At 47.8% G+C, this 24,706-nt stretch overlaps 1 protein-coding gene across 7 annotated transcripts in view; it reads left to right on the top strand.

Annotated features, from left to right (window-relative positions):
* The first annotated feature begins 8,184 nt into the window (after window positions 1–8,184).
* The window catches only part of SATB2 (SATB homeobox 2), a 130,213-nt gene continuing 113,691 nt past the window's right edge, over window positions 8,185–24,706 (top strand). For 2 of the 7 annotated variants that reach the window (XM_069022097.1, XM_069022104.1), the window contains exons 1-2: window positions 8,937–9,005; window positions 9,214–9,432. In XM_069022097.1, coding sequence (XP_068878198.1) covers window positions 8,963–9,005; window positions 9,214–9,432 — 262 coding nt within the window. In that variant the 5' untranslated portion in view covers window positions 8,937–8,962. The other 5 variants (XM_069022098.1, XM_069022099.1, XM_069022101.1 and 2 more) reach the window with 5 other exon arrangements.

Genomic DNA, 24,706 nt, shown 5'->3' with positions numbered 1-24,706 from the left:
AGGGGAGGCGGGGGGGGGGAGAGGGGGCAGGGCGGCCGGGGGAGACGCAAGGGCTGGAGGAAGAAGAGGTTTTGGGTGGAATTGCTCTCGATTCATTACAGCAGTGCGTGCCGACAGTGGTGCTGTGCCTGGGCACGGTGGCCGCGCAGCCACCGAGGCCGCGGCGGCTTCGCCGGCGGCTGCTGAGGCCGCACTGCGGGGCTGGGAGGTGGCAGCCCCCGCCGGCGGCCGAGCACTTGCTGCCGGCCCCCTTCGCGCCCTGCTTGCCTCTCAGGAACGGGGGGGAGGAGGGGCGGGGGGTGGCACGGAGACAGCGTCGTCAGGGGCTGTGGAAGCAGAGGGGGATCAGCTCCGCGGAGCCCAGCGGGCGGTAGGTGGTCAGGCTCAGGGCAGTGTCCCCAGTTCCCAGCTGCCCTGGTAGGCTTCTGCCTCGTTCCATCGCACCGAGGAGCCACGTCCACGTTGAAGGACGCCACCTTGGCAAGGCTACTGGGGCTGCCTCGGGCGGCGGGCCACCTTTTGGCCACCCTTTAAGGTGCTGGGAGCGGGCGGACAGCCCCGAACCCCGAAAGGGTTCTTTCACGAGCCAAGTACGAACTCAAGTCTCGAAACTCTTTTTAAGTGCTGGCGCATATTGGCTGGCAAAGTTTTGAGGTCAGAGGAAAAGACGATAGGATTGTTTGCAGGAGGAAAAGCGACAGGATTTGGCCCTTTCCTGCCCCTGGGCCCCATGTATGACCCCTCTGCAGAGAGAGCGCCCTGCTGAGCCCCGTAGGTAGCAGTACAGGGTTTGCGAAAGCCTAAAAAGACTGAGCGTTACTCTGTCAGCCTCTCGCAGCTTTCCATCTGCGGTGATTCCGCCAGGGACAAGCTAGGTTCGTGGCGCGGCCGGGAGGATCTGAGCTACCTTCTGCTTGCTGGAGCCAGGCTGCGGGATGTTTGCGGCTCGTGTGTATTAGCATGCGTTTCCTCGATCTGTTCAACGGCGTTTTCAGCCTTTATAGTTCAATAAACCCATGTTGTTTATCTTCACTCAAAATCCCCTTCACTGTCTGCCGTTTTTTTCTGAGCAGATCCGCAGCCTTCAGTGACTTGCACAGAAAACTCTAAGCCCGCAGCCGGGCACCCCAACTGCCGGCCGGGCTCAGTTTTGTCACAGGCTGACCTGCCTTTGGTTTCAGCCTAGCGGCGGGGAGCGAGAGCGGGAGCTGGGGGCCGGCGCCGGGGCCCCGTGCGGTCCCGCCAAGGCTCTACTCCTTGAGCACCATTTCGTATGGCAGCAGCCGGCGGGAGCTGCTGCCTTGTGCCGCAGAGCAGAGGGTTCTCCCTACGCGTTTACTGGCGTTTTAATTTACATGGGCATACGAAGATAAGAGTGTCTGTTGAGAGGCAAAGTTTGGATTTAGGAGGAAAATGGCATCCTGCTCTGTCAAAAGGACAGTCGCTAATGACTGTCGCCGTCCTGGGGAATGAGCGCGGCGGGACTGGGGCTGAACGCTGCTCGTTAGGAAGCTCACGGGGAGCGCGCTCGGAATTGGCTCTGTCTTCCCGGTTCTGTTGAGGTCTTTACTCGCATGTGATCTCTGCCGGCCGTAGGAACTCGGAGAGCGCTTGGAAGGCGATGGTGTCCAACGTGGGCGGGTGATGTTTTACTTCTAGGTCGGAGCCTGGCGGGGCAGAAAGGATGCTATCTTGCTAATTTAAGTAAATCTTTGTAATTAAAACGATTCGTGCTTCGGGGTACGAGTCCTCAGCCGTCGGCATGTCCTGCAGAGCTCCGCCGTCACTCGTTCTCATACCGGGCGAGAGGGCGGTTGGAAGGGAAGAGCGGGGTTCCCCGGCCCTCCGCGCCCCGTAGGCACATTAGGGGTGTAAAGGCAGGCGCTGGGCTGGCTCCCGGGCCGAGGGTGGCGGCTCTCTGCTGCAGCCCCTTCCCGCATTCGTTCACGCCGCAGCTCGGGCAGTGCGCGGCAGGCGGGACGCTCTTTTTCTTGCGTGGCGCGGCCACCTCGGGGTGAAGCGGGGGACACCGCCCGGCCTGGGGCAAACAGCATTGGAGTGGCCTGAGGCTGCGGCGAAGAAGCAGCCGCAGTTGGTGCTCGGGTGGAGGGTCTTGTTAGTCACTTTTCTCTCGGATCTAGGGAACTTTCCTTAATTGCAACGAAGGTGGCAAAACTCTTCCTTCATTTCCAGCTATAAGCTGCTAATTTGAAGGAAAAGGGCCACAGGGCACAGACGCTTCGGTCTGTGCTCTCTTTTATCTGACAGTTTACAAATCGGAACGGAACTTTTTTAAAGAAACCATGCAATACTGAAGAGTTTCGCAAGTCTGTTAAGCTGAGGTGGGTCGATGAGCTTGATATCTCACGGAGGAAATCCCTTGCGGTTAGCATTGCAGCGTGTGATTACAGGAAAACGCAAGCCCGTGGCCAGGGGGAAAGCCAAGAGCTGGAGATGTGTGTGAAGAACACGGGGAAGCTGCAAATCGTAGTGGGGAGCCGGAGGGCAGGAGAGAACCTAGCAGGACTCCAGCAGCAGGCAGCTCACCCCCGCACCAGGGGTCCAGCCGGCCCAGCCTGCCGGTGAGCCCCGCTCCCTGCGTCCGCCTCGGCCGGGTCTGCGCAGCCTTCTGGGCACCGAAATACGGTTTAATAACGTATTACATACTACTCGGCTCCGGCCGTGTCGTTCCCTTTCCTGTATACGCCTGGCTGTAGAGAGTGCCTCTCTATTGTCCGCAGCTCCTTCTCCGTATAACCAGCGTTAACAGCAAAAGGCTCATCAATAAAACCACTGGGGGGAAGGATGGAAATGAGGGTAGGTCTGCAAAGATACTACTGTTCCGAAACTCTTTGGTCGGAGCTCGGACGCCTTAAAGACACTTTGGGTTTGATTTTTTAAAATTACTTTTCCTATTCCATTGGTACAGCACGAACGAGCCGCCTGGATCCCGAAGGGGCTGGAGGCGGCCGGCGGTGCTCAGGGGATGCAGAGCCGGCTCCCGCGGGGCCGAGGCGTTGTGCCGCGGAGCCGGGGGATTCGCCAGGCGGCCCGGCGACCGCCCCAGCCGCCGCCGCGCTCCCCCTCCGGACAGCCGCCGTTCTAAGCTTGTGCTGCTGGGGTAAATCAGCCGCTTGTGGCTGGGAAAGGACGATGGCCGGCGCCGTGCTCCCGCCGGCACTGTCGGCTGGAGCCAGAGTTCTCCCCTCGAAGTGCTGCCGGCAGAGCCGGGCTCCTCCCGCCCTTGGGCTCAAGGACATTTTTGTTTCCTTTCGGCTTCCCCTCCTGAACCTGACGCCGAAAGAGGGATCGCGGTATTGCGGAGGGACAGGGACCCCTCCTACGGCGACAGGATTAGATGGCTCGTCCCCGACAGCGAGCGCTCAATGGCGGGGCCGCCCCGCAGAGGCGGCCTGGCTCCTCGGCTGGCCAGCGCCTTTCCCAGTCCACGAGGGCAGGGCGAAGAAGGCGCGGTTGGGTAGGAGGTCGGTCCTTACGCGCTGCCCGTCGCCGGTCTGCCTGTGCCACCGCTCTGCCCTCTCCGGGCCGGGCCGCGGGAGAGGAGAGGATGTCGGAGCCTCGACGGCATGTGGCACGGCGGGCAAGGTGGCAGGGCGGAGCGGCGCTGCAGGGCCGAGGGCGCAGCGAAGGGCGGCGGGAGGGGCCCGCTCAGCCCCGCGGCAGGTGCTGCGCCGTTCCCGCACCGCCGGGGCCGCGGGCGAGCGGGCGGGAGCAGCGGCCGCCTCGGGCTGCGTCGGCGCCAGTGCCCGCGCGATGGCGCTGTGCAAAGGCGAAGGCACAGGGACGGGTCGGGCGCGTAGTCCCGGCCGGGGTCCGCAGGAGCGGCCGCGGGCTCGGGTCCCGCCGCGATGGAGCCCGGGCCGAGCGGGGAGACCGGAGCCCTCGGCTGTGGGATCCGCTCTCCCCTCTCCTGCTGATCTGGTGTCCTGGCAGTGCCTGCTGCAGCCGCCACCCCGAAGGGACCCAGAGCTGCCTCGCCGGTCCAGGGACCCACCCCCCTCCGATCCCGCCGGCCGCTGTGCTCTCGTGGCAGCCCGGGACCTCTGCGCTTCGAGACAGCGCCCGGGGACGGTGGGCCCGTGTCCCCCGGGACCCTAGCGCGCTGCGCCAGGGACCCCGCCTCGGCCCCGGCCGCAGCGCTCAGCCCCGGCCGAGCCTCGCGGTGAGGCTGTCGTCCCACGGGCGCCGTGACCCCTGGGAAGTTGTGGGTGGAAGGGGGAGAAAGGAGGCGAGGAGGGCGCCCGGCAGATCCTGCCAGCCACGAGAGCCGACTCTCGGGCCGGCTGCGTGGGGCGAGAGCTGCCCCGGCCCAGGGGGCGGCATCGCGGGCAGCGGAGGCCCGGGAGGTCGCGGCAGCCCCGGCTGCAGCCGCCCTCCTCTGAAGCCTGTGTGGGCACAGAGCTGCGATCACTTCCATGCGTTTTGGCTTTAAGAGCGGTAGTTAATGAAAACCAAACCTTTCCAAGGAGGTGTTTTTGTTCAAAATTTTTTGGCAATCAACGACTTTAGGCGTCCACAAACTTCAGTAGCGCTGGGCACTCGGAGCGCATCTACTCCTGCTCTCATCAGAGTGCGAGAGCAGAAAATTCTCGTACCGGAGTTCGTGTTAGAAAAAGAAAAATAGGTTATTAATATTATTAATAAGTTTTTTTAAAAAAATAGGCTTGGGGTTTTTTTTATAGCGACATTGAAGACGGGTGAGGAAAGCGATGGGAAATAATCGTCCTTTTTTTCCAGTGCAAATAAGGAAAACGTGAAAATCATGCAACAGGGGAAAAAAAGTGTTTGTAATTCGAAACAGAGAGAAAGTCTTTTATTGGGAAAAAATATGTAAAACAAAAATAAGCATCATGCTTCATAAAATCCATATATATTAAGTGATGTTTACAAAACAGAAGTTACCAAACAACATTTCTACGAACTCGGTTTAAGTTTCCCTCAGTTTCATTAACAAGCCCCTTTGCTTCCGTGTCAAAATTTTTAAATTATTACGGCTTCCGATTTCAAAGTTATTTTCTAAGAGTATTTATGTAAACATTCAGTTTATAAATACGAACTAAACACATATTCGGTAATCCTGATATTCCAGTGAAGGCACAAATGAGAAACCAGCTGCCGGTGGAGAAAAAACGAAAGCAAGAGAAAGGTGCAGGGGATTCATTGCAAATGAAACAATCGCTACACATATATTTAAATGTATTTAATTGTATGCATTATTCAAATGCCCTTCTGACTAGTTTAATAATTTAGAATCGATAGTTTTCCTAAAAACTTTATAAAATATTTACACTTAATAAAATATTAATCGATTAACAAGCCAGTCGTACTCTTATAGGAGCTTTACTAAAGTCCTGTAATCGCGCTGTCGCCACACGTCTCCGCTGTTAAGGAAAGGATCACTGACAAAATGTAAATTAAGATCTTCAGACGGTGGTGTTTATAAAATACCTCATTAATGGGCTTGGATTGAATCTCTCCATCCATCCACATCATCAGATATAATAATAGTAACGAATCAGACAGGGAAGATCCTGGCTAAACCATTGGCATTTTTTTTTTCCAGAAGTACTGAAGTCCTAAATCACCAATTCTTCTAACTTCTGGCCATTGATCCGCGGGCATTCGTAGTTCAACATCAAAGGTAAGAACAAAACATTATTCAATCATTCAATAGCTGGCGGAAAACGTTAACTTCCATGCTGCTGAGCTTTATCAGATTTTTTTTTTTTGGGGGGGGGGGGGGGAAGGAGAAAAGTTAGATCGGGTTATTTAAAAAGCAAACACAGAGTTCTCCAAACTTTGAGGTTCCTTTCTGAGAGGGAAGGCAGGAGACCTGGCTGGCGGCAGCCGCTGCGCTCTCTTCTCCGCAGCTTGCGCGTTCCCGGCACCGCCGCTCGCTCCTCCGAACGCTCCCGGAGCCCTGGCCCTGCGGGGCCCCCGGGCCCCCCGCCCTCGGCCTTCCGCTGTTCCCCGTATCTTCTCTGGCTCCCCCAGACTTCAGCCGGCGATGGGACCCGGCTCCCACCCGCGTTCACTGCATGCTGTCCCAGGGAAAGGCTGGCACCGCGTCCAGACTTTGGCGGCGGGTCCCCCTGCCCCAGCCGAGGCGGGGAGAGACACGAGTGCTTCGGCCGAGGCGGGGAAAGCCGCACTTGGCACTGCTTTTCGGGGCCGGCCCGGAGGTCGGATGTGGAACGAAGGGATGATTTCTCTTACCCTGCCCGGGGATCCGCTGCTTTTCCCGGCACTATTTTCAGGGGCGGCCCGGAGCTCGGGACACCCGAGCGCTCGGCGGGCGGGTGGGCTGTCACTGCCACTCGGAGGGCAGGAGGGGCGCAGCGGCAGCCGATCTCCTGTGGGGACCTGACCCTCCTCCAAACCCCGAGTCAGCGCTGGGACGGCTGCATGCAGGCTCGAGGCAGCCCCTGCTGCCCACCCTACTCTCCCCGGGCGCTCCCGGGACTAACGAAAACCTGTCGCCAGGGCTGCCCGGCGGCCGTGATGCTCCCGCCGGTCCCCAGTGTTGCCCTGCCCGGGATGGGGGGGCTCTGCTCCCCATTAACCCCCCCGTAGCCCCCTTTTTTTTGACCCTCCGGCGCCACCGTAAAAGGCAGAGCTCTTAAGGGAGTACGGCAGGGAGGGCGGCGCCGCGCAGGGAACCAGCCGCGGACGGGCGGCGGGGGAGGCGGAGGAGGGGGGTGTCGGGGCACTTTGGGTGCCCGCCGCCGCCACCTCCTTCCCCGCCGCCCGTCCGCCGCCCGCCCCCCGCGCCAGAAGGGATTCCGTCGGTCCACCTTAACACGGGTCTCGTTCCACCGCCGGGCGGGCGGCGAGGGCTCGGCGGCGCGGGGCCGCCGGCTCATTCCCCCGCGCCCCCCGGGCCGGGCAGGGGGCGCTGCGGGTCCTCGGGGCGCCAGCCGGGCATGGCCCCGCCGGGAGACGCGCCCGCGCCGCCGCCGGCCCCAGGGAGCGGCGCGGTGCACCTTGCATCAGAGAGAGAGGGGACTGCCTGTCTGCTGGGTGACCGCTCGCCGCCCCGGGACTGGTGAGGGGCTCGATCCCGCCCCACTGCGACTTCCCGGCCGGAGCTTTGCCCGCACCACTGGCTGCACTTAGGTAGCGCTGTCATGCTCTACCCGGAGCTCCGCTATTAAATAATTTAGCGGCGGCAGCAGCAGCTCTTCCCTGCCCGCTTGTCACCTTCTCCCGGCCCCCACCATCAATTATTCAGGACCACCCCGGTAACTGCCTGGAGCCGGGCGCGGGGAACAGGGCGACGGCGGGGCCCTACCTGGGGCCGGTCGCTGGCTCTTGGCGGCCCGGAGGAAGCGCGACCGGCCCTCGGGGCGGTAGCCCCCACTACACCGCGAAAAGTTATTGTCGCCTCGCCCCGGCGGGGAGAGGTTGCGGGAGGATCCCTGCCGTCGCTCGGCTCCCGGGGGGACGGGGGTAGGGGGCGGGTGGCAGGAGGCGTCGAGGCCGCACGGGCTGCATCAGGCCAACCCGGGCGTCTGGACTGAGCGCCGGTAGCAGCTTTGCTCCTCGTCGGTCAGTTCGGTGTCCCCAACTCCGACTTCCCCACTATCCCACACGTCCCCCCTCCCCCTCCGCCCTTCCTAGTCTCCCGGCTCCTCCTCTCGTTGCCTCTCGGCCCTCCCCCAGCCCGACTGCCCCTGCCCTTGCGCCTTTCTGCCCTGGGTCTCTCCTGTCACCACCGCGTCGTCCTGCCACGCTTCCCCTTCCCCACCCAGCCCGCCCTACGCCCACCCTTCGCGCGGCACCGCGCTCCTTCTTCGCGTGTGAGATGTATTATTTATTTATTGGTGTTTAATTTCCTGCCAGGTGGGTTTCTGCCTCCCACCCTTGCGCGCAGCGGGGCCGGGGCTCTGCGGGGCGGGCCGGGCCGGGAGGAGGTGGGCTGCTGCGCACCCGTCTGTGCCCGATTCCGAGGTAGCAGCGAGACTTGATTTTTGCGGGGGGGCGGGGAGGGGGAGGGGTGTCAAGGCGAGGAGGGGTGGCGATGTTTGGGATGCACAGCCCTGGGACGGGAACGCCGCGCAGACAGACAGGCAGACACACACACAGAGGCATGCACATACACCAAACCCGAAAACAAGGACAACCCCAGAAAGGACTCACTTTGCCTCGATGACTCAACGCAACTAATAACCGTTTCTCCGCTCTCTGTGGCGAGTCCCTCCTGCCGCTGCTGTCGCTGGCAGAGGAGGGAGCGATTGAAAGTGACACACCGGGGGCCGCCGCCGCCACTTCCCCGCGCCGCCAGGCACTCGCCGCCGCCGCGGAGCTCGGGAGAGCGGCGCTCCCTCCTCTTCTCCTCCCCCTGTCTCCCCCGGTATTGATTTTCTCCGCTCAAGGTGTGAGAAGTCGGCTCCCTCTCCCTTCTCCTCCGCGCCGCAGCCGACGGCCCCGCGGCTCCCCGCCCCCTCGTCCCGACCTCCCCGCTCCGCTCCGCTCGCCACCCGGGACCCTCCGGGACGGGGCTCTGCCCTTGCCGCCCCGCGGGCAGCCGCCCCGGCCCCGCCGCCCCAGCACCCCCGGAGGAGGGCGAGGAGGGGGCTGGGGGTGGGGGGAAGGAGTAGAAGCGAAGAACGCGGCGAGAGAGAAAGAAACAGGAAAACTTTCCACCCTGGATTCTCTACTTCTGATCCATGGACAGAGCCCAACTCAGCCAACTTACAGACAGGCTATAAGCAGTAAGTACAGCGGCAGCTCGCGGGAGCCGCTCACTAGAGGCTTCCTCGCCAGCCGCCGGCTACTCCGTGGCTGCACAGCTGGCCGGCGCGGGGGGGCCGTGCCAGCGGGGCCGTCTGGACTGGCAGCCTTTCCCCGCGGCCCCCGGGGGCGGGCCGGGACCGTGGCCGGACCCGGGGAGCAGCACCTGGCTGCGGCGGGAGGGCGGGCTGCTTGCCTACCGAGCGCGATGGGAACCGGGACGCAGCACTGCCTGCCCCCGCCCGCGGCAGGTTGGCGCCGGGCGGGCGAGGCGAACCGCTCGCATTCAGCGGGGCCGGCTCCGGCGGCGGGAGCGGGACGGCATCGCACCCGGCCGGTACTCGCCCGGCTTCACGGAGCTGAACCGCCCTGGAGACGCACAGCGGGGGCCTGGCCGGGTGAGCGGGGCCCGGTACTGGCCGGCGGCCACTGAAGCGCCCCTTTTTTCTCTCGCCCTAGGTCCGTGCTCCTTCTACTGCGACCTGCCAGCGGGAGCCGCGTCTCCGAGCATGGAGCGGAGGAGCGAGAGCCCCTGCCTGCGGGACAGCCCCGACAGAGGCAGCGGCAGCCCCGATGTCAAAGGGCCCCCCCCCGGGAAGGTGGCCAGGCTGGAGCAGAACGGCAGCCCCATGGGCACCCGCGGGAGGCCCAACGGCGCCGTCACCAAGCCCGTGGGAGGTAACCGTGCGGCCGCGCTCACGGCGGCTCCGCCGGCCGGGGCGCGCAGGGCGGCGGGCCCGGGGGAGCGTGTGGCGGGCGGGTCGGCACCGTGCGCGGAGGGGCCGGCAGGTCCGCGTGGTAGCTGGAGGGCCGCTTCCCGCTTTCCCGGGCAAGCATTTGTCTGCTCGGCCCCGCTGCGGTGATGGGGATCCGCGGGAAGACTTGGACCGGGCGTGCGGCGCGCAGCCCTCCGGCGTTAGAAGGCCGCCTGCCGAAAGAGGCTACCCCGGGCCGGGCGGCTCTCAAAGGGCCAGGCCTGATCTTGCCGGAGGGTAACGAGGTGAGAGCGTGTCCTGCGCTTGGCGCTTTCTTCGTGCGGATCGCCCTGGGGCAGCCCGCGGGTATCCCCCTGCCGCCGGCGGTCCCGCCGGGCACGGCAGCGGCCGGGCGGAGGGCCTGGGCAGCGCCTGCAGGAGAGGGCATCGTCTCCGGGCTGGGTGCGGGCGATCGGGCTGCCTTCATGGATGCAGGTGACACCACTTAGGTGTGCTACACCCACCGTCACAGCTTTAAGAATGGGGTCACCGGGGTGGGAAAAATAGCAGCGTTTATGGTTGCATTTTAGGATTTTATTTTTATTTCAGTAAGTAGCATTTTGTAGCAGTTGTTGTAAAAGAGGATAGGGCAAAGCGTGTGTAAGGTTCAGCTCTTTCAGCAAACGTATTGAGCATTAGTTTTGCACTTCTGCATTTTTCTAGAATACTTAATCTTTCTTACTTTGCTATCAAGTTGCTGGTCAGTTTTGTGTTAACAGCATGGTAAGCGCGTGGTTGCTTTTTCCCCTCCTTTTGTTCCAAGCAGATAAACTTTCCAGTCACTTCTCCTAAATGCCTTCTTTTTTCCTCTTAACTCTGATGCTGTCGTGTTTAAGGCAGTGCAGCCTGTTGTTAGGAAAAAATATATTTTAAAATCTTGAAATTAGCCGGATATTGTGAACAAAATACTGCAGGAAAGGCCACCAGTAACTTTATCTTAAAAAAATCTTCCGTATTTGGGTTTTAAAATGAGCAGAGTGGTAACACATAATTGTAGTTGTTTATACACAAAGAGTTTGTGTAAATGGCATTTCGAGAGATACATTGAAATGGTCGTCACATGACTCTCTATTACGTGAGGTTTATTTAGCGATTTTACCATTAGATGCTTGTTTTAGACTTCTTTGGCTCAATAGGCTTCCTAATTGCTGAAGTTTGCTAAGGAGCTGCAGATTTTATTTTAAAAACTTAGGATTCATTTATATACCTAATGAAGGGTAAGAGAGCTCACAAATTTTTATGTTTCTTGGATAACTATGTATCTAGTTTTTAATCCTCTTCTCTATGTTCTTCCAATGTATGGAAAAAGAAGAAACAGCTTTGCAGTGAAAGACTTGTAATACTATTCCACTTAGAAATTGGTGAAGAAATGATTTGTTGAGTAATTGTAAAAAGGAACTAGTTAATAATATAAAAAGGAGTATATGTAGTTTTAGATTACTTTTTTGAGACTTGGGCATTAAAGCTGCTTGATATTAAAAAGAATGTTAGAATTAGAGCAGATATGTTTTTCCTTGGGGCATTTATAGAAATATACTTTAAAAGAATTCTTTTAAATGTTTTGGAATATATGTTTGCTTTCTAGTTGCAGCTGTGTTATCCAAGAGAAATTCAGTGGCTTTTATAATTTATATCGGTGGTTCAGCCTGAATCTGGCCTGTTAAGCTATGGAAGACTTCTTCCACTTAAGAAAAAGACTTTCATTCTGAAAGCAAACTTTTAAGAGCCTAAGTTTTCGTTCATTACTCTTCAGCTCATTTATAAAGGTATTGTAGATTGGAGTGTAGAAGTGTGGGGGAATAAGAAATGCAGGAGTAATTTTTTTTTTCCTTAGCTGGTGTTCTTTAAACAGTCTCAGTCTCTTTAGTTTTAGGTTGTTCATAATAAAGGTTATTCATTACTCCTTATTGATACTGAAAGCAAGAAGAAAATTATTCTTGTCTGAATACTTACCTAGGTTCTGTAATACTCAATACTAAATTAGTTAAGGTAGATTTTTTTTTTTAATAAGATAATGGTGCTGTTTAAAATTGATTTATTTTTTTCTCCTGGAAATACTCTCACAATAAATCAACATAGCTAATTTCCAGATATTTTTCTTCTGCTCTTTTTCAAGTCTGATCTTTAAGAACCTGTTATGATCAAGTGACCTTTTCCTGAATGCAGATCACACCTATTTTGAGTATTTTTGGAAGTCTGTATGTTTGCAGTGATTACTGTGGTGTTAGTAATTCTTCCACTGGAGTTGTGAAATGCAGCTGTAGACATTTGTGGAAAGGCTTGCTTTTAATTTACTGGTAAATTAGTATAAAAATTATTTGAAATAAATATTGTTAAGGGCTCTCCTACTATTGTGCCTAAAGTTTGACAAAAAGGAAACTATTGAAAGTCATAGTGAAGTGGCATCCAAGGCTTTGGCTGTGAGTGTTTCAGTTTATTCTTATTTCTCGGGCTTTAACAAGTACTCATACTTACTGAATGTGAATTGCATTGGGGACAAAAATGGAAATGCTGTACTGAAAACTAGAGACCATTTTAGTTTTTGTTTTGTTTTATTTTTAATTCCATAATGTGTATCTAAACGTTTTGAAAGGAAAGCCAAATGCTAGTAATTCTTTATCTCATCTCATTTTGGGCCTTAGATATGTAAATGCTGAAATTCCTTCCTACTTGTCAAGTGGCTTTTTGTTGTGATAATATCAGGTTCTGAAGTTAATTTCTGAGAACAGAGCAATAAGCTCTCAACTACCTGCTGCTATGATGAGCCTGATGACCTTTGGTAACCAGTTTTATAATCGTACTGTTTGCTGCAATTATTTTTCTAGTGACTTCCCTGAGAAATAGAGAAATATAGCGCTATCACTGTTTCTAGCTTTCTCTCTAGTTTTGTGAGTGAAAAAGTGTTTTAAAATAAGCTTTTGTAGTGCAGACAGAAAATCAATTGTTCTCATGAGAAATTTTGCCTTATGATTTTCCTGGTTTTTTATTCCTAACATGAATGTACTTAATTCAAAGGGCCATTACAGCAGCTATAGTAATCTAGTGAAGGTCACTTAAAAGATAAACGAGGTCTTAAATGTTGTGTTTAATAGGGGATTTAAAAGTTTTGGTACTGTTTACAATGTTGTTAGTGTCAGTTCAATGTATTAGAGTCCAGTTTTGGTTTGCCTGACTAAACCAGTGCTTTCTAAAATGTTTCAACAGTTTTCTGACCAGTCTGTTTTAAAACCTGTATGTAATAAAACACAAGTGCTCAGATTTTAAGGAGAGTAAGGTTCCTTGGAGAAAAAGGCTAATATTGCTTTAAAAAACATATGAAGCCTGGGAGAGAGTTTAGGGCAAGCAAGAGCACTATGGTGTTGACAGCTTTATATCCCTGTTGGGTAACATTCACTTACTAGAATTGGCGTCTCCTCTCAGTTAGTAATTCACTCCATAAGGATTAAAAAAAAGAGGGATGATTAATGACTAGGAAACTTACATTTACAGTATTGTTGATTGCAGTTCGTGAACCTGTTTGTGTAAGAGTGGATGTGCAGATATATATGTGTGTGTTGATTTGAAGAGTGTAGAAAATAAGCGTCAAAAGCTTCTGAAAGCAACTTAAAATGCCAGTGTGCAGAATGAGCTGTTCTGAAGTTTGGCTTTGCCGAAAAAGAAACATAGAACCAAATTATAGCTAAGGGAACATGTTCAAATTTGGAGCAGGAAATGATTGCAAAACATTTTTTGTTTAGATTAGTTTGATGCAGTCTGATAATATGTTCATATTCATTTAACTGTTAAAAACTGTGATTCAATTTACAAAATATTAGTGGAGGGAAAAGCTTTCAGGCAATTCAAACCAAAGTGTATGATCAGGATGTTAATCAGTAGCTGTAGTTATGGAGCTTTTAAAAGTCAGATATACCAGAAATGTGGATGCAGTGACTCTTCGGAGTGCTGCTGCTGATTGCTGTAAGCCCCCTAAAGTTCAATGTATTGTGGCTCTGTCTGCTTAGGTGTACTTAGAAATCAGTTTTACTATATCTCTGGGGTGACAGAAACACAGGCTGATGGTTAAAGAGCTGTTTGTCAAAGTCCATTCTAAATATTTCTGCAAAAATATTGTAGGGTTTGTACTGTTTGTACTACCTTTTATATCTTTACAAGGATTTAAGGTACTTGACTGGAGTGAAAATTCACTTCTGTGCAGATGGAAGAATACAGCATGATCAAATTTGCTCCTGTGTTCTAAATGGTTAGTTAATATGGCATGCTGAACACAGTAAGGAAGTATGTTGCACTTGTCCTTAGGAATTGAGTGAAGCGAAAGGTTAAGTTTTAGATTCCCACCCAGATCCTAGATGAAGAATATGTTCCTGCTGCCTGAAAGAAATATGTAGCTGTTCTAAAGAATTAAGCGAATTGAAATACAGAAGCGTGAAAGCCGCAAGTCCATGTTAGATCAGGAACCAGCAGAGATGTGCTTTTGTATTTATGTTTTTTATTTTATCTGTGGCAGAATAGTTGGAAAATGTTGCTTTGTACTTTGATATCATTCAGTAGGGATTTGGAAGAAATGTAAAATCTTGAATTTTACGTGTTTCTGATACATAATGAGGAAGAAACCTCTAACTTAACAGGAACAGTAAGAAAAGCAACACAGTGATTTCTTTTTTGGGACTGATAGTTAAAAATGAGTTTCTGGTCTTTTTGCTGATTTTTCACCCCTCTCTCAGTTTTCCAACCAGGCAATGTCATATAAATAGAACAAGCAGAGCAGTCACTCCTGAAGGGTCATGCAGTGTATCAGCTGTATTTTTGCTGAGGTAGAAAAATAGTCTTTCTTTATGTGTTTTCAGTACTTGGTCTGTTATTAAAATAAAGACACGGTTGAAGTATGTGTGCAATTGAACATACGCATTAAACAGAATATAGGGTATCCACCCATTCAATGACCTAGACATAATTTGATGTTTAGAGTAATTTTGGAGCCCTTAAGTTGCATCTGCAGAAAGCCACCAACAATTTTGAATTCAAGATTTAAGATTAGCGGTAGTAAGATATACTTTTTTCCCCCCCCGCAACAGTTCCTAAGTCTTTCAAGTCATCTCCCTGCTTCCTCCCCACACCCGTGGCCATGTTAGTTAACTGTATGCTGTTATTCTCATCATAAACCAAAGGAAAGAAAAAGCAACCAACATAATTGAAATAGTCCACATTAATTCTGTTTCCTCCTCCCTTTATAAGTTGGTACTGCCTTTTCTTAGTGTCACTGGGATAAAACGTAGTGTATTTACTGTCAATTATTTATAGGGCAATTCTTTGACAAACTCACCTTAACAGGAGTTTTCAGTGACTCCCCAGAACTGTTTTTATGCCTAAAGAAGATAGCAAAATCATATTAAAAACGATAAAAATGCCAAAGAGGTAATATATTTTCAAGAAATTAAATAGTGACATATCTTACACTCAGATTTAGATGAAGAACTTGGGCAACGAAGGAAGGCCAACAGTATTAAACTTTTATTGTTATGAATAAACACTCTGAGGTGAAGTTTGAAGATTCCTTTCCCAAATACTTAATTTTGTGGAATCCTTATGTCTATTTAAATACTTTTAATGTACTGAATATTTTATCTTGATTTAAAAATAGAAAAAACCTGGTATAATGTAACTGTAATCAAGTCGTCATTTCAGCAGACAGCTATGTCATATTGAAAGTTTCTAGTTTGTAGCACAGACTTTCAGATGGTACCACTTAACTTTGAAATTCCTTTAAAGTATTTAAGTTTAGTACTCTTCATGGGGATGTAAGCCTGAATATTTATTTTTGCAGTTACTTTCTATTATTGATGTTTTCTTTAAAGCTGTGTATGTAGAATGGGGAGGAAAAGGGCCACAACGGTGGTCTGGAGCTTAAATAAAATACTTGAACCAGTAAGATTTTTGTCACTCGCATTGACACAGAACATGGTAATACGATATGGCAACTATGGTGCCGTAAAATGAAGAGTTTTATTGCAGTCATGTATTTATATTTCCCAAACATCTGTGTGATCTGTTTAGGAAAATTCTTGTTTTTGTGATTGAGCAGTCCGCAACCTGCTTTTAAATCTTATTTTTAAACTTTTCAAAGTAACTGAAAATCTGTAGAACTTGGGAAGATTTTCTTTTGAATCCCAAATTGCAAGGCATAGCTACGTTAGGCCTTTAATTACTGCCCCTCATAATTTAGTTAAATTAGTAACTACAGCTGTGTTTTTAGGATTAAAGGCCCAGTTTTTCAAGGTATAAAGTATTACCAAGTCCCTTTGAATTGATATGATTGTTCGAGATAACCTGTGCCTGATTCATACTCTGTAACTACCGTACGAGCGTGCTCTCCTTTTGAAGCTCTCAGTGCCTTTGAAACCAGGCCACTGTGTTGAACGAGGAGCCAGAGCCCTTTCTAGCTCAGAAAAAATCGCCTTGCGGTAATTGGTTCCTACTGTACGACATGTCTGGGGTCAGCTGCATCAGTCCTTATGGTGGCATGTGTCACTAATGCAGGTGTAAGAAATAGTCACAGCAGACAAAAGGCAGCTGAGTATCTGATGGCTTTTGAGAAATGTTTTCTAGCCTCTAGCGATACTAAAAAAAATTGCCCTCCAACAAGCTTTGTACTTGTTGCAGAATGCTCATCAGCAGTGTCTCTGCTGCAGGGCTACTAGTGGGTTTACATTGATTAGTGGTATGAAAGACAGAAAATACTCTTTGCCATTTAATTTGGGGGCAGTTGTTATCCCATCTAGTTGAGGTTCTCATGGCCGTTCCCAAGTGTTGACTGCTTTAATGTGTGATACGTTCTCAGCCAGCAAGGCATGTTGTCTATATTGTTGCTGCTCTATAGTTAGGGAATTTTTTTTATCCAGAGTTCCTGCGCTTTGTATGAAAGCATGTACTGCAGCTGTTGAGTATATTTTGTCCCTGTCTTCCATTGCACTGATTCAAATATTGGTAAGGGAAAAAATATTTTATATTTCCAATGTTATTTCTTCTATTTCAGGGAACTTTAAAAAGGCAAGAAATAGTATTTTTAGTTGTTTGGTTTTTTCCTTTTAAAATATATTTACTAGCTCTGCGGGTATCCCCTGAGGATTTACAAATATACAAGATTTTGGGATTTGTATATTAGCAATTTAGGGCTGCTGACATTGAAAAAGTCTTACAAAAGATGTTTGAAAGGTTTTTTTTGTTTGCTTTGTTGGTTGGTTAGTGTTGTGTTTTGCTTTGGGTTTTTTAAGTGTAATTCTTACTCTGATTTTTAAAGGTGTGAATGTCGATGTCACTAGTATCTGAGGACTTAGGTAAAGCCTCCTTCTAGGAGGCACTTCTACTTAGAATAAAACTACACAAATAATTTACAGATTGTTTAAAAAATGAAGTGTGAGCCCTGCGTCGATGTTATGGTAAGTTGGATGCTAGGGCAAGAGTACTGTTCTGAGCTAAAGATATATTTTCAATTTCCTGTCAAATGCCGAATGATTATTGGTGTTTCATGCAGCGATGTTTGGAAAAAGAGAATTGTCATTATTTGTAGAAGCTGCATGAAGGGAACAGAAAGAACTTGAAGAAAAGCTCTAGATAAGAGTCTAAGCACATGACTTGTTTTCTAAATAGAAAATTATCTGGCTAATTACCTGGCTAAAAATGTTTAGTCATTGTGCTCTAACTGATGTCCTTGTATCAGATGGACAATGTGCAATATTAAACAATTTGAGCACAACTCTACCGTGTTAATAGCAATGTCAGCAAGGTAAAGAAGCTCAGAAAAATCTTGATACCTGTCAGACGCTATTTTATATGAAGCTGCAGCATCTCTTGAGATAACCATATGCCCACTGCATTTTCGGAATGCAGTAGAAATGTCTCCCACTTCAATATGCTCCCTCATTTGTTCCCCAAAGACACACACTGAGATGAAAAGATGCATTGTTGACAGCAAATCTTTTCAAACGTGCTAAACCTGACATGGAATGTTGGGAGGGGAGTTTCTTATATCAAAAGCATGATTTGTATGGCCGCATACAGCCACAAGGTTACTTTGTCTCTCTCTTTCTCAGCTGTACCATTCTATTTGTAATGTTGACAAGGGGCTGGATTAGTCTATCTTTATTTGTGTATCACCAACACGTCACTCTTGAGAAGTTGCTGACTTTGTCAGCATTTGGACGGAAGCTTCAGATAAGTGAGGAAACTCACAAAGAAGTATTTACCATCTTGGTAATCGAAACTCATGGAGAATGTTTTGCCATAAATTTAACTGACAGGCATATATTGGAAATGAAGCATGTTATTTTCAAAACTATAACCAGCCTATTTTTTGAGAGTAATATAAATTCATATTTTGAGCATATTTTGGTTTATATTCATTTCCATTATTTATATATTAAACTTAGATGTGCACAATTTCCAGCCTTATTATTTTGAATGGTTATTAAGAAATGTAGTTATAAGTTATGAGTTATACAATACTTTGGAGTAAAAGGTGATTTTCATAATGTCTTTTCCCAAGTTACAAATAACTTCTTTGCCATAATACAAACATGTTAGTGGAGCAACATGATAGATGTCTCTTTAAGTATCGTAGTAAAAGAAAATGACTTGTATTCTGAGGCTGTGGATAGTTTATGTTGTTTTGGACCCATTTCCCAAGCAGTGATCGAAAACAGATTACAATAACAATTATACAGTCAGAAGATGCAATATCCATTTCTGTTTTAATTGAGTGAAAGAATAATAAAAACATCATTAAGAAAAATGAGGTGGACCTGTCATACACACTACCAATTTTTAGACTTAGAGAAAATGCAGAGTAACAGAAGTGTGGGCTTTTTTTAAAATTTTCCTTTTTTTTTTTTTTTTAAGTAGTTTGTTTCTCAAGCTAGAAGTCTAGATAGTAGACTTCATATGGGCTCCTGTGAGCAAGTATGCAGTAAGTAGGCGTATTGCCTGACAGTAGTGCTCAAGTTAGGCATTATCTAAGTGTCTGGGTCTGGCTTAATAATGACTGTATTGAGCCTTTCTGATTGCATTAATATGATCACAGTGTCATACTGGCCTGCCAGCTAGATGAGCTTTGAGAATGCCATGGACAGGTAGAAAGTAGTAAAAATTACTTCCTTTTTCAAAAGGAAAAGTGGTGCTACTTTATGTGGGGGGAGTGTTTTGTGGGGGTTTTTTTGCCCTCTTGAAATCTGTGGGCATGAATGCAAATAAGAGTACTTGATCTCTTAAGCCATCACTACCTGGGACTGACTCTTCTATGGCCCTTTAGCCACCTCACCATCTCAGGGTTCAGATTAAAACCCAAAAGGCAGAAAGGCCCTGTGCTGGGGGGGCGTGCATCTCTCTGTGCCTCTTGCAAAGGGACCAAACTGTAGTTGAAGGCCTGAGGCTGAGGGATCCTGGCTCTCCCATTTTCTCAGACTCCTAGAGCTGTAAGCAGAAGTGTCCTTTCGGCTGTACCATACACGGAAAGAGAGAGCCTTGTTACAGTAGCCTTGGCTCTAGTCCTATATCATACAGCTTTATAAATCAACACTTGGAATGGCATCTGAAAGTGAACTGGGAGCCAGTTCGGCCTTTGGAGCACAGATGTAATCTGCTTTCTTTGGCTAACACCTCTCAGTGAGCACATGCATTTGCACTAGCAGAAATATCTAATTCTTTGGTGTAGCTCTGTGTGCATAATAATGTAGCAATTCAGCTTGTTGAGCCCCAAAAGCATTGCTGACTTTTCACAAGTGAATCCACACACAGTAGGTCAGCCTGTCTTTTTCACCCTTGCCCCAAAGTATTACTAACTGTGTGAAGTGTATTGTGCATACCTGAGAAAGAGAGTGTATCTGTTAACTTTTATTCCTTGACCTCATGACTTGTTTGATAAAGATCTGGTAGTTATTAAAAACCTGCTGGCAGATAAATGTAAATATTCCTAGAAGAGTAATGTTCCAATTGATAGCTGTTAAATGTGTGATCTTGTGTTTGTAGAGTATTCCCCCACAACTGCTCTGGTCTTGAAAAAGAGAATACAAGAGAAAGCCACTCTGAAGTTGCCCTCTCTCCTCAAGGGTGTGAAAGATTGGAGTTGTAAGTAAAGGCCAAGCCCCAGAGGGCAGTTGCTGACCCATAATAGGCCGTAGGTGCAGACTGTCTGAAGACTCTGTATTGACTGGTGAACGGGAGGCAGAGAGGGAAATTGGCTGCATTCTGGAGGACAGAATGGCTTCTACTTCTTCTCATTTGTGGCTCTCTCCTCCACTTACTTTCCTGCTGAAGACGCGATGAAGATTTTTGTGGTCTCCTTCTATCATCTAGCAATGATATTGCTGTAGCAGTAGCCTTACCCTTGCTGGAAGTCAAGCAGGGTGCAGCACTTCATCAGTAACCATTGAGTTTGACAACGTTTATTCAGAGACAAAGTTTGATGTGGCTTGTCCTCTTGCGTGCATACTTGTAACTTTTGCCCATAGCCAGTTCTGCCATATCTGTTGACATTGTCACTTAGAAGTGAGGTTTTCTAGTGCTGCCATTATCTATAAGACAGGAGGGAGGGAGGCAGTGGTTACAGTGGTTGCAGGTAATTCAGCTTGTCTCACTATCGGAGCCTGCAAGTGGGTTTGAAGGCAGAGGTGTAGGTGCAGTAGTTACTTTAGACTCTCTTGGCAGACATTTATCTTGTAACACAGAGAAGGGGTGATACAATTTCTTTTTCTTGCCAGGGCGCGGTTCACAGAGGGATGGACGTGAAGGAGAAAAGTACTTGCTGGTGGGTCCCAGTGGAGACCCCAAAATAGGCCCAAGTGTGGTCTGCAGCACTTCTCCAGAAATAAAACCTCAAACCAGCTATGAAAGCTTTTCTGTTGCATTCCAGGGGACTTATCCCAGTACCAGGAGACTAGTTAATAGAACCTTCATTAAAATGCTTTTGCTAGAAGATGTTTTTTTGCTTCAAAAATTACATAATATGGTGGCATCTGCTAGCACCACTGAATTTAAGGGCTTATTAGCGGTTCCAGTTTTCAGGGTTTAAAAATGTCGGTCATTAAAAATAATTTTGGGTGGAACTTGGCATAGAGAGTCTTAGCCCTGTAGGCGAGTTTTGTTACGTTTTTGAGAGAAAAGAAACATAAAGTAGTCCCTCAAACTAATAACCCCTCATGAGCCCTATACTTGTTTTTGAGTTAAACCAAACCCTAAAACTTATAGGAAATTAATGGCTTAAGATGATTTTTTTTTAACAAAAAGTCAGCTGATTTTAAAAATGTTTCTTCCACTGATTTTGAGGGAAATGAGTATATTTTCCATTTAGTTTATATTATAAAGTATGGCTGTGGGATATTTTTTCTTCTTTTATAACTGGGAAACAAGTTGAACCAATTGAGCTGTTTTATTTAGGAAAAATGTAGCTATAGTGTCTTCACCTTTGCCTTTCAATGGGAATAGTTGGACTCAATTATATTAAGTGTTTTTTCCACCCTAACTGATTCTATGATTCTATTCCATGGATTGGAAGGCCTGTGTGTGATTCTGGTGGAGAGCATGGTGCTGGTACCCCACAGGATTCCTGTGTGCCAGGGGATGCTGCTGGCACCGGGGGGGCTGAGCTTTCTGCTGCAGCAACCCAGACAGCTATTTGTGCTGCCTTCTCACTCAGGCTCCCTCAAAACAGTATTTTGAGCTCTGGGCTATCATTGCTCTCAGTTTTGCTCATTTAATTGGAGACGTGGAAGTGCTTTATTCTCCCGTTTAGTTGCTCCTGCTTCCTGGCTGCCCTGTGCATGGCTGTCCTTGGGCTAACAGGGTGGCACAAAGCCCCAGTGGGGCTGCTCCTGTTCCTATCCTGTGAACCCAACTGGTGCAACAGACTCAAACTTTGGGTTGAGTTAAAGCAACTGGTTTAGTGAAGGGGGTTTGTTACCAGAAACAGCTGATCCACTTTGGCCTCATCTCCTGTGAGTAACACTTGTGTCCCAGACATGCCGCAGGAGAGGCTGTGCCAGAGGTAAATGCTTGGTGTTCTTCTGTTTCTCATTTCTTGTTTGTCACAGCACATGCTCTAAATATGGCTCTTTTTTTATATCATTTTTTTAGAAATTCAAGTATTATCAAATCAAGTTATGAGTTTCATAATATGTTTCTGTGGTGGGATAGTGGCCTGAAATATTTTGTGTTAAACAGCAAGGCTGTTATTTCAGCTAGGAGAAGGATTCTTTGGGTAGTTAAGCTGACAGAAACAGAGAACATCTGCAGAGACGGTAGTGACTTATAAATAAGACTTCCTGAGATCTGGGATAGCTGTGATGGCTGGGAGACTGAAGCCACAGAAAGGACTGGAAGCTGAAGAAAGATGTAAATAATATCTTGTGGTTTGCATTCGCCATTGGCTAAAATATAAAATGTAGAAATGCATTTCCTGCCTACAGATTTATTGAATATGTAAAGCCAGAAAAAATAGCTGAGGAGGAGTAGAAAGATATTGTCCTTAGTTTTACTTCCTCTGGCCCTCCTAAGAAGAAAAATTCTACAATGTAATGTTATTTAACATGATTTTGTTTCTTTGGCAAACATTGCATTAAAATCATCTTTGGACTGAGCTCTTCTTTACCAAATTGCATCCCAGAACAAATTATTTGCAGCGGGCTTATAAACCCATGAAGAGTAGGAGTTTAACAGCATCACATTACTGCTTATATGCAAAATCAGATATCGTGCATTTTGTCTAGAACACACTGGAGAGCAGAGGATTAGCAGAAAGTAGGGTCCTTGTTTTTAAACAAAACCTTTTGCTGTAATGAGGTGCTTGATCGGACCGTACAGTTGCAAAGATCTTGATGCAGTCTCCTGTATTTGACACAGCGATTTCCCGCTGGCCGCCTGTCAGTGTGTGCACACAGCTTTCTTCACGTGGTTCCGAGTGGTTAGTGACAAACAACTGCAAAGTCATGCCTTCAGTCCCCATTAAAAAAGATTTACAGTGAAAGAATTCTCAGCCTCATAATGAGACTGTTGTAAGCTGGTGCGCTTGATAAGTAAAAGGCTGAAACACAGTCCATTTACCCAAACCAAGCATTTATTGTAAATAAGTTAAGTGCCAACAACTTATATTCTGTCTGATTTAATTGTATTCATAATTTATGGGGTAACTTGAAAGTGAGCCTTAATGGACATGCCTAATGCTTGCTGAAATGAGGGAGCTCTGTCTCTTCTATCGTATCACGGAATTGCCCCGGCATGGGCTGAACCTGGGATCTGCTTCAGGCCAGATCCTTCTTGAGTGTGAGCAGTCATGTGTGTGTGTGGCCCTGTGGAAATGGTGTGATTGTGCTTGGTTAGCCTGTCACTGTGTCCCCTGAGTCTGCAGTCCTCAGCTGGACTCTGCAGGATTTTCTGGAGAAGATCTCTCATCATCACCAGCTACAGCTACGCTGTGATTTAAACAAAAGTGATGTTGAGTTCAGAACAACCCCCTTTTCATTCAAATACTATTTGGTGTCTTTCCTCTTGAAAAAGCCACGGCCAGCTGGACAAAATACCTCACATTTTGGAGTGTAGTTGATTTTTCTAATTACGAATTTATCTTCTATTGTTACATGTGATCTTAAAGGTCTTTTCCAACCAAAATGATTCTCTGATTTTTTGTTTGTTCAGCTAGTCAAGACATAAATAGAAACCTCCTGATTATTAATGTGTGAAGTAGGTTTTAATTTCCGATCACTTCAGGATTTGCAGTTTTCACTGTTTAGAAGAAGTGGCACACTGAGGCTTTAAAGCTTCCCTTTTTAGTTTCTTTTTTTTTTTTAATTAACTTAGTGGTGGGATTAAGTTTTTCAGAAAGGAAATTATGGATTTGTGTTACACTTTAGGGTACAGGATAGCATCTTTGCTGCAGAAATTCAGGTATTTCTGTGTAACTGAAAGCTGTCAAACTTAATTGGCTTCTGCCTTTTCAATTAGAGCTGCAGGATGTGAAAAGGAGAAGTGGCAAACCTCTCCTGTGCCGATTTCTGCCTTTTAAAGGATTTTTCTCAGTTTAGGTTCATTTCTCAAAATTGTTTAGAAGAAAGGGAAAGACAGTTAAATACCAAATCAGTATATGTAAGGTCAGCTCTACTGCAGTGCAGACAGAAATAAATAAATGGACTGCTTTCCCTTCACTGCTTTTGCTGGATAAAGGTCTCTCTCTAAAGAAAAAACAGAAGCAGATTAGGTTTAGGAAATGCTTGTAGTTTGATTGCTTCCTGTGGTTACTGCCAGTTGTAGACGCATGCTTTATTGTTAAATATATGGAATCTTTATCTAGATAATGTCCTTAAGACAATCCATGCTTTGCTAATTGGGCTTCTTCGTTTCTGTTGTAGCGTAAGGGTCTCATCTTAGAAGTCCAGGCAAAGTTGCTTGCACTTCAATGGTTTTTCGGTGCGTGTGGAAATAAACATTTGTGGATTCTTCTCTTGCTATTGCCTAGATTTATTTAAATTTTTTTTTCTTTTCTTTTCTTTTTTTCTCTATACTGGAAAGGCCAGCTTAGAGAGTGGCCCATGTTACAGTCTCTGCTAGGGAAAATGTTTTCTACATAAAGTAATGAAGAATTTTCAGTAGTTTATGAATTTTCTAGTCGATGTCCTGGTTTCTGATCTCCAAACCATAGAAATTTGCTTTGTCTTTGAGGCAGATTACCCTGCATGTGTGCCTGTGTTCTGTTTAAAACAAAACAAAAAAAATAGCCGACAAACAAAATGTAAAAACCTGAAGCATAACAGCAACAACAAAAACTTTATTTTCCACTTTCTTCGCTTGATAAAAATCTCTCCACTGTAGAATGATTTCCTTTGGGTTTGACACCACCATTTGATCTCAGTTTTTAATAATTTTGGTGGGTTTCACTCCCAGAAGAAAACATGCCTGGGCTGTGAAGTATTCCCACTAGAAATCTGGGAAGTCTTAAAACCTCATGTTACTCAGGGCAAAGAACTGGCTTCTTTATTAATTCCCTGCTAGACAACCCCTGTACAGTAAATCTTTCCATAACACCATGCTGTTGAAATTAATCAACCTGATGTTTGGAAATTGTTCAAATTAGATTAAATTAAATAACACCTAGATGGGACTCAAAACTTGTCCTGATGGAAAGAGATTTTAATCTAAAAAGACATGAATTTTTTTGGAGC

This window comes from Aphelocoma coerulescens, chromosome 7, assembly GCF_041296385.1.
Source record: "Aphelocoma coerulescens isolate FSJ_1873_10779 chromosome 7, UR_Acoe_1.0, whole genome shotgun sequence".
In the NCBI taxonomy this organism is placed as follows: domain Eukaryota; kingdom Metazoa; phylum Chordata; class Aves; order Passeriformes; family Corvidae; genus Aphelocoma; species Aphelocoma coerulescens.
The sequence above is the reverse complement of the archived record's forward strand: the minus strand, read 5'-3'. Positions and strand labels throughout refer to the sequence as shown.